The sequence below is a fragment of the Quercus robur genome, chromosome 1, assembly GCF_932294415.1.
Source record: "Quercus robur chromosome 1, dhQueRobu3.1, whole genome shotgun sequence".
NCBI classification, from domain to species: domain Eukaryota; kingdom Viridiplantae; phylum Streptophyta; class Magnoliopsida; order Fagales; family Fagaceae; genus Quercus; species Quercus robur.
This window is the reverse complement of record NC_065534.1, coordinates 36736283-36746773: the sequence shown is the minus strand read 5'-3', so window position 1 is coordinate 36746773 and position 10491 is coordinate 36736283. Positions and strand designations below refer to the sequence as shown.

The window sequence follows — 10491 nt, the reverse complement described above, 5'->3', positions numbered from 1 at the left end:
ATGTAGAAAATAGTGAACAATTTTTATGAGAAAACAGTGAACAGTTTTACTTAATGCAGAAAACAGATTATATGAATGCAGTAAGCAAATTTGAATATACAGTAAATATATGTGCAGAGGGAAAATTTTATTAATGTAGAAACAGATTTTATCAATGCAGAAAAATATATTCGATTATTGTGAAATTCAAACATGAAAAAGCATTCAGGTTTGGCGTTTAAATTTAGAAAACACGATTTCACTTGGTGTTTTATGGGAAAACAGTGAACAATTTTTTAAATAGTGAACAAAAAATAATTTATGCAAAAAAGAGAGCGAACAATTTCTTAAATAATGCTGAATAGAAAATAATTTTATGCAAAATCGTAGAAATTGTTTATACAGAAAACAGTGAACAATTTTTATGAGAAAACAATGAACAACTTTAATCAATGTAGAAATTAAATTCATATTTCAAAATTAAAATCTCTATATTTTACAATGCTTCTATTTAAATAAATAAAATCATAAAAAAAAGCTACTTATTTTTATCTTTATGTTTATTTGTTGTTTATCCCCAAACAAAAAAAACAAAACAAAACAAAAAAACAAAAATTTACACAGTACTCGAGTATTGTGTAAATGGTACTCGAGTTTACCAAGCTCGAGTACCACATAATTTTTTTTTAATCGCACAAATCCAACTCAGCAGTGCCACGGTGGCAGAACTGATGAGGAACTCGAGTTTCTGAAACTCGAGTTCTGGAAAAAGTGGTAGTTTGCCATTTATTTCCGAAACAGTGTTTTTTTGCTAAAAATTTCCAAAAAAGGTTGTATATGGCCATTTTGACCCAAATACATTTATATAAATAGTATTTTGAGTCAGGCCTAGAAACTAACTTTATCTATTGCAAGGAATTTATTTTATTTATTTTATTTTTCTATGCCAAGATGGTAGATAAAACAAACTCCAAGCAATCAAGCAATAGCAAGCATGATTCTGCCGTGGGTAAAAAAACAGAGATACGATTAAGTACAATTAATCGTTAGAACGGATTCCTTATTTATGATGTCAGAAAGACAGAAACCATTAGTTCAAAGAAATAACTTAAATGATAAAATGAATGCAACCATTCATTTAAAGATTAAAAGTGGAAGAAAAATTAGATAGAATTGAGAAGCTACTTTGTTAAACATTTTGAATTACTTCGAGATGTAGATCGCTGGTATGTGCTGCACCTTTGGAGAATCCACTTCGCGAATGCGATTTTTAAGTTCCATTGAGACAGATTGCAAATGCAGTAGTTGGAGATTTTGTAGGTTTTCAATGCCCTTGGGCGCTGCCTTTAACTCCATGCAGCTCACAATTTCTAGGGATTTCAGATTTGGCATCACCCCCTTTTCTATTATTATCTCATTCAATTGAGGGAAATTACGAATAATCAATCTTGTAAGCTTAAGAAAGCCTGTACTGAAACATAGCTGTTTTCCAACATAAGCATTAGAAAGTTCAAGACGTCCCAAATAGGGCAAAGCAGCAACGTGAGGGAGTAAATCTTCTTCCAGTCTCGACCAATGCAGAGCCAAAAATGTGAGGCTTTGAAGTGAATGAAACCACTGTGGCACCTTTTCTAGTTTTCCAGCCAAAATAAGCTTTTGAAGGTTGGTATGAGGAGATGAAAGAGCATCCATACGGAGGGTTTCCTCCGCATTTGTAACCACGATACACAAGTAGCGCATAAGCTTCATGTTATGAATTGAATCACATAAGTCCATCTCATCTGCTGCTTTCACATTTATAAGACCGATCTTGGTAAGCTGAGTCATGCTCCGAATCTGTTTCAACAAGTCACCTGTTATTTCTAAATATGTCACAACTTGCAAATTTTTTAATCTACAGATATTTGATGGTGTTCGCGGCCCAATAGCAAATTTGAAATCATTCCAATTTCCAGTGAATTGGTGTAGAATTAGATGCCGCAAGTTTTGCAACTCTCCTATTTCACAAGGAAGGACCTCTAGTTTTGTGTCTCGGACGTCCAAGGTTTGAAGGTTTCGGAGCCGCCCTACAGATTTTGGAAGCTCCTTAACTAAAGTTCCCCTTAAATTCAAATATCTTAAGTTAAATAATTTGAATAGTTCATCAGGCAAGTCATCAATGGGGGCATCTTCCAAATCTAGGACCCTTAACATTTTACTTCCCAAAGGCAATGTTTTCAACATCTTGTCAAAAACAAAAAAAGAACGGAGCTTTGACATACTCGTGAATGATTTGACTTTTCCATCAGTTTTGTGAATTGAAATGCGGCGTGCTTCACATTCTGTCATTTCTTCTCTTCCAACATGTACAACACCAATCTTCTCTCTCTCTGATATTGATAGTGCAAGCTCTCGCAGAATATCATGCATTTTACATCTCTTTGGCCTTCCAGATTCATTCCTTTTTACAACTTGAAGCATGCTTCGAAAAATGAGTTCTAATAGGTAGCTCTCTGCTACTTCCTCTGGCATGGACCTTTTATCTTGTTCTACAAATCCTTCTGCCATCCATAGCTTTATGAGCCTCTTTCTTCGAATCTCATGATCTTCTGGGAAAAGAGAGCAATATAGGAAACAATGCTTCAATTGATATGGTAAATCATTGAAACTAAGCAACAAAATGCTCTTCACAGCTTCTAGCTTAGGATTTTTACTTAGACTCCAATTCAAGCTGTTGTAAATTTCGTTCCACTCAAACATATTCTTGGAGTACATAAGACTACCCAAAGCCGCAATTGCAAGAGGTAGGCCTTCGCATTTTCGCACAAGTTCTTTAGCAAAAGATTTAAGCTCCAGTGGACAACTTCCATTGGTACAATTTATGAATGCTTTATTGCAAAAGAGCTCCCATGCCTCTTCGTTTTTCAGCAACTGAATATGATGAATATGATGTTTACCTCCCAAATGATAGCAAGCTACATCTTCTTTTCGAGTTGTAAGGATGATTCTACTCCCAAGACAACTATCTCGAAGTGATACCTTTATTTCATCCAAGAGTTTTGTGTCCCAAACATCATCTAGGACAAGTAGATACCTTTTCTCCTCTAAATAATTCACCAGTGTTTTTACTAAGAGTCTGTAGCTCATGGAATTGAAGTCTGCTGGATTTGTTTCCTTCCTTGACTCGTGGAATTCCATAATCAAGCTCCTCAATACGTCTTCTAATTCGTATGCTTGGGAAATTGTGATCCATGCACAACAGTCGAAATGTTTCTTTACATCATCATTATTGTAGGTGTTGGCAGCTAGTGTGGTCTTGCCTGAACCTCCCATCCCAACTATCGAAATGACAGTCAGATGTGGCTCTCCATCCATCAACCTTTTCATTAACGATTGCCTTTTCTTTTCAATCCCAACAAGTTCGTCTTCTTTAAAAAAAAGAGATGATTCAGCATGACGCACCACCCATTTCTGATTATCTTTAGAACTAGTTCCCTCTATATGATCAATACCATATCTTTGCTTCCTCTCTGGTATGGCGCCCTTTATTTTCTCGTTAATTTTTTGTATCTTGGTGGCAGTTTGACGTCTCACCCAGAGATTTTTTGGAAAGTTAATGGTGTGGTGAAGGTTCCAGGAAGATTGACCGCCAATTTGTTGGTGATTTATGTGATACATGTACTCATCAATAATGTCTTCAACATCATACGCCCAGTCCCTCACATTTGCCACCCAAGTTTTCTCTCCTTCCTTCCCTACTCCCTTTCTATCAGCATCTACTAAGAATGATTGCATGCTTATTAACTCATCTTTGATATCTTCAATTGCATCACGAGCCCCCCATAACAAAGATGCTTCATTTGAAAGGATTGAAATGATATTTTCAATCAAGAGTTCCACTACAGCCTGATCCATTTTTAAATTCATAGTTCAAACTCCCTTCTAGCTTTAGTCACCAAGTTTTTATGCTCCCTTTCTTCCAATTATATCACATCCAAAGAGGAAGAGAATACCATGCTTTGACTTGTTGCTTGCCAGTCCTAGGAGACCTGCACAAAAAAAGAAAAAGAAATAAAAAAGAATAGAGGTGAGAAACATAATGCATGAAGTATTCTAATTCTCAAAAAGTGTACCAGTACGTCAGTTAAGTTGAAGAATGATTTTTTTTTGGGGGGATAAGTGGTGTAGATATAGTGATTTTTTGTATTTATTTAAATTAAACAATGATCGTTGTACTTGTCTAAATTAAACAGTGAGTAAGAGCAACCACATCAGTCTATGTATTTTACACATCCATTTTTACACTAAAAACCTATTTTTTCTATTTTACACATTCACTTTTACAAAACACCCACATCAGTTCATCTATTTTATCACCTCCTTTATTTAAATAATCAATTTTCTCAATTTTTTTATTATTTCCTCAACCAACCCCTTTATTATACACGCACGTTCCCATTTTTTCTGATACAGCTCTCTCTCTCTCTCTCTGAACCCATTTTTCCTAATACAGCTCTCCCTCTCTCTCTCTCTCTCTCTCTCACTTTCTGAACCTATTTTTTCTGATACAGCTCTCTACACCCATAACCCATCTCTACACCCAAATCTGAATCAACTCTCCTTCTCGGTCTATACCAATCCATAGCTCCGAAGCTCCCTAGCTCCGATCATCTCTATACCGATCTCCCTAGCTCCGATCCACAGCTCCGATCAGGCAAGCACTGATCTCCCTAGCTCCGATCCACAGCTCCAATTAGGCAAGCACCGATCTCCCTAGCTCAGATCCACAAGCACCGATCAGTTAGTGTATCTCCCTAGCTCCGATTAGGCAAGACCCATACCCACGAGCTCCGATCAAGCGAAACCCACGAGCTCCGGTCGTTCCAGTCAAGTGTATCTCTGTGTTTTTTTTTTTTTTTTTTTTTTTTTTTCACTTTTGAGCAAGTGTATCTCTATGTTGATTTGTCTATGGATGTGTTTGGGTTAATTTTCAGTTGATTTTGGGTTTTCTGTTGATTTTGGGTTAATTTTCAGTTGAGTTTGGTTAATACTTTGTGCTAGATTGCGATGTTTGGTGGTGGTGCTGGGTTTGGTGGTTCGGTGGTTATTCTGGCACACTGGGTTGTTGTAATGGTTGGGGAAGAGAAGTAGTTTGACAGAGGAGAGAAAATAATATAAAAAAATTGTTTACACAGTGAACAGTAACCGTGCAACCGTGTATATATGCACGGTTACTGTTCATTTTGCAAGACATCATGTATATTTAGACATTTTTACAAGAATTGATGTGGAAGGATTTTGGGATAAAATGTGTAAATTGGAGCACTTTTTGTATTTTAGATGAGTATCCACAAGCTAGTGTGGATGCTCTAATATTTCTATTTGTTGCTGGCAACATTTTCATTTTTTTTTAAGGAACTTGCAATATATATTTTTTAAACAGAGCATTTCAATAATTAAAATATCATCGTTTCCACATGGTTTGTATTTATGACACCAGATGTTGTTTAATATGTGATTTGTACATTAAACATAACACTAGAAGGATGTGATTCGTGAACTTTCAAAAAGAAAAAGGAGGATGTATTTACATTAGATTTATTTTTATTGCATAATAATGGTAAGGGAAGGGGGTACCAATAAATGTTTATAAAGATTTAAGAAGTAAGATTCTCAAAAAAAAAAAAAAAAGATTTAAGGACTAAAATGAAATAACGATAATTTGATAAAAGAATTAAAAAATTATATAATTTATGGACCAAAATTTTGACTTTTTATTTTTTAATTTCTTTCGAAACAAAATAATTGAGTCTTTCTAAAATATCACTCTTATCTTATTACGAAATTTAAAAAGTTTAAACAAATTATTAAATGATAATAATTGCATTTATTCTCAGGTAAAGATTGTAAAAGACATCAACAAAAATATAAATTTTCACATATTAAACTTGTTCAGGTGACAATTAAATCATTAATAAGAGATGAAGTTTGACACTTTTTCTTTTTTTTTTTTCTTTTTTTGGAGAAAAATTTAACACATTTGTTTGATTTGCCATGTTTAAGAGATGCTTTAGAATTCACATTTCAATTTTCCTTTTTTTCTTGCTCCTAATGATAGCTTTTTATCATTAGACCAAGACACCAATCAGTTTTTGGTGTAGGCAGGAATTGAACCCCAGATCTCTTATACAACCATCAGAGACTTTACCAGTTGAGCTAACTAAAACTCACCATTTCAATTTTCCTTGATCTATTATTTCTATATTAATAAACCATAAAGTCATGTTTCCATAAGGGACCAATTTATTTTAATTGTTTTGAATTTTCTTATTCTTAAACAAAAGTCTCATGTCCTACTCTAGTGTTTCACTTTATAGTTTATACTTCATCAATTATAAATTTATAATATGTACTTAGCTGCAAACCTGCACGTTGCACGTAATAATTATTTTATGGTGGTTTTATTTTATTTTTTTACAATTTAATCTAATTTAATAAAGAGTAATGAATTTCATAGTCATATTTTTATTTATTATAAAAACAATCATAAATATAATATAGGAACAATTATAAATCATAAATATAAATTTTGTCGTACCAAAATGAAAATAATACAATTTTTCTTTGAAATTCAAAAGGCAAGTTAATGAAAATATTCATTTTTTAATAAATGTTATTTATAACATTTTGTGAATCATTAAAAAGAATATAAAATTTGGAAATTATTCTTTTAGTTTAAAAAAAAAAAAAAATCATTCTCAAACCTTATTTTTTCTATCTAAAATCCAAAATATCGAAAAATGTAACTATATAAGAAAAGTAATAAAATTTAAAAATGATTTATTGGACCAATTAGGAAAACAATTTGTTATAATTTCATCCACCCAAAACATATTATCAAATAAATAATTATTAGCAAAATCTAAGACTTAAATTTCTATATATGCATTGTTATAAAATAATAATAATAATTAAAATAAAATAAAATTGCAAAAGCTAAAATTTGCCACCCATCCAATATTTTTTGTTTGGTTAACCTTTGCTTTTCTCTAAATAAATGGCATTATAGTGTACTTCTAATACAACTATTAAGAATACTTTTTCCACCACAAAGGATTAAAGAATAAACAAAAATTAGTAAAGTCTCATAGTTAACATCTAAATTGAACACTATAAAAAAATCATGTTATGTAATAAAAGAAATATCAATTTACAATAAATACCAAATTATCCAATTCATGCTATGTAATAGAATAATATTATATTTTTATATGCTATATTTAATTCTTTATAACGCAATATGATAACATTTAACAATCAAAGAGAACAAAAAAAAAATTAAAAATAAAACTAAATCGCATTAACCCAAAGTAGAGTTTTAAAGAGTATAAAAAATTATCAACCTAAAGCAAATATGCAAGAATAATAATAAAAAATCCACCAAAAATTTGTGAGAGAGAGAGAGAGAGAAAAAACCTTTTTATTGTGAGGGAAAACTATGCATAGAATGTAAGAGATAGCGACAAATTTATAGCTAAAGAGTATGAATAAGAAAAGACAAAAATAAAGGAAGATGAAGGGAAAGAGGAAGAATGATATTAATTTAGAGGATAATGGGAAGATGAAAAGGTAAGGAAAGGAGAAAGATTAGAGAAGTAGTGGATAGATGAAAAGGTAAGGGAGGGAAAAAGGATGGAGAAGTGTAAATATTAAAATTAAATGTTAAAAAAATTATAGAAAAATTGGAAAAAAAATTTAAAAATTAAAAATTAATGACGTGGACGTTGACATGACTCAACTGGAGCATAGTAACAATAAATGCTACGCTTCAGCTTTTAGAAATATATAGATATAAATGTGTTTGATTTTTTATTTTTGAAACAATATACTTTGGTTACTTGAAAATGAGAGGGGAAAAAAAAAACCATATGATAGTATGTAATTGGTGGAACATATAATATAATAGAACGCCCAAAGCATGACCAATGTTTTTTATTCCTCTTTATCATCAATTGATCAAACAATTTGGCCTTTTTTTTCTTTTCAAATGATAAGTTTCATCGATAATAAAAGCATTGCAATTTGCATTTTAAACCAATACTGTTAGACAATAGGTGACCAATGAGTCTCATAAAAAAAATAAAAATAGGTGACCAATGAGAGAGAATAGAAAATATTAATACATAAAATGAAGTGATTCCACCAACTGAAAAGATAGAAAACCCTTATTTATTCCTCATGAAATACCCCCACACTTACAAATGAAATTTACTAATAAAAGTACACTCTAATTGATTAAAAGCAGAACAATTAGAAATTCAAACTCTCCTAAAAAATAAAAACAAATTAAAAATTCAAACTGACCCAACCTCAAGCTCAACCTCATGAAGTGTGGTCTTAATAATCAATAAAGAATGAATATATGATATAGACATAAGTAGAATTGAACTAAAATTTACAATATTCAAATTAATAAAATAAAAAATAAAAATTTCAACTCCAACCTCCAGTCCTGAGTCCACTAATCGAAATTGGTACCCAAGATTTACACCATCTGATATTCAACTTGAAGATAGATGTAGGAACCTAGGAGATACAAAAGAACAAATTATCAAATATAGAAACAAAAGCTAATTAATGCTTTTAAATATTTAAAATATGCAAATATAGTGGTGAAATATTTTAAAGAATAGACTTACTTGAAAAATAAACTTGAATATTTTCTTGAGAAGAATTGTACACTTCGAGAGCTTACAAGAGGAGTTTACAATTGAAGGTGATAAAGAAATACTATTAATAGGGAGGATCGCAAACGAGAGAAATAAATTAAATAATATAAAGATGGTTTTTCTTTGTATTTTCTTTCTTCTCAGCAAAACAGAGAATGAGTAGCCTTTTACTAGAGACTTGAGGTAGCCATTGCTGACCAGTCGACCACTTTCTTCTTATTTTGTTTTCTCCAGTTCACACTTGACATTGACAAATATCTCCTATATTCCTTTTTTCGTAGGAGACTTGAAAATAATATCTAGATGATTTTTCAACCGTCTTTCACGGTGAGCAGTGGCAGAGTCAGGATTTTGTGTGTGGGGGCCTACTAGAAAATGAAATTATTAATTTTTTTTTCCTCAAAAGTCTTTGTTGGAGTTTTAAGTACTTTATAAGTCTATATAAATCAATATTATTTGTGTATGGTTATATACATATATGATATATTAGGTGATTTATATTTTATATTAAAGAACATATACAATTAAACAAAACAAATATATACCATTAAACAAAACAAAATGGATCTTCTTAAAAAAAAAAAAATTTTGAAGAGGAGTCACATCACCCACATGGAGAGTAGATAAAATAGTGTTTATTGTGTACCTTTTGAAGTGTCTAATTTTTCACCACACACGTGGAGGGCATCCTCTTAGAGTTGGAGAGTAAAAAGCCCAAGGCTTTGGCAATCAGTACTAAAAAACTTGTAGAATAAAACAACAAAAAGCTAATAAGAGAGAGTGAGAGAGAAAGCCAGAAAGGAGAGAAACTAAAAAGATTTTAAAGACCCACCTATCAGCCCAAATGCAAAAAAACTGGTGTTGTTTTCTGAAGTCATGGAGACAAGCACACGAAGCACAGCCTCCTTCGACCTTAATTTCAAAGTAAGGCAAGTAAATTTTTTGTGAATGAGGAAGAGCAAAAATTGAAACCCCTTTTTGTCTCCTTTATTTTATGAGATAATTTAAAAATAAATACGTGCTTTTATTGTATAGATATCCTGATAATAATTATTGTATTTGTATTTTTGAAGTGTTATATTCATAATATTTTCTTAATAAATTTGTCATTTTAGATTTAAGTGGCGAGTAAAAAAATAATATAAGTGGTAGTTTAAAAACAATAATAACTCATCACTTAGATTTATTGTGAAAAATATTGTGGACCTATTATTATTATTTTTAAAGAAAATTTAAAAAGAAAAATAATTTTAATAGCAAGAATGGGGGCCGGGAGCTTATATTGGGAGATTGGTTTTATAGATTTCGAGATCTCATTTATATAAATGATTTTTTATTTATTTTTTTTATTTATAATTTGGGGGGGCCATGGCCCCTTCGGCCCCAACGTGACTCCACCACTGACGGTAAGAATGAGTGGCCTTAATGGAATAGCCCTTCGCAACCACTTATTACAGAGTCACATAGCTTTATCTATTTAAACTATTTTGTTTTCAAATGGAAGACTGGTTGTTCAGTCCAGGGGACCCTATAAAAATAAATAAGTAAAATCCAAGAGAGATGGAGCTTTCATGGCAGTTAGCGAGTAATTGAGGTGACTTTAATTAAGGTATCAACTGACAACTACCGTAATTTGAAAAATGAGTCCAATAATGAATGCTTTCACGAACTCTCAGCTTTCATGGCAGTTGGCGAGTAATTGAGAAGTTTATGAACGCTCATTCGCCAGTATTTATCAAGTGCCTCATTTTTCTTTAGATTTTTATTTTTTATACCAATTATCGAAAGAAATAAATAAATAAAG

At 31.6% G+C, this 10491-nt stretch overlaps 1 protein-coding gene across 2 annotated transcripts; it reads right to left on the bottom strand.

The window, feature by feature from the left end:
- Window positions 1–917: 917 nt before the first annotated feature.
- On the bottom strand, window positions 918–9031 carry LOC126688551 (disease resistance protein RPM1-like). Of its 2 annotated transcripts, none has more exons than XM_050383284.1 (3): window positions 8658–9031; window positions 8463–8544; window positions 918–4007 (listed from the first exon to the last, which is right to left on the bottom strand). In XM_050383284.1, the coding sequence occupies exon 3, from the start codon at window positions 3883–3885 to the stop codon at window positions 1183–1185; it is 2703 nt and encodes a 900-aa protein (XP_050239241.1). In that variant the 5' UTR covers window positions 3886–4007; window positions 8463–8544; window positions 8658–9031; the 3' UTR covers window positions 918–1182. The 2 variants fall into 2 exon arrangements, with proteins under 2 accessions (XP_050239241.1, XP_050239250.1); XM_050383293.1 differs by having other exon boundaries at window positions 8671–9031.
- Window positions 9032–10491: the final 1460 nt, after the last annotated feature.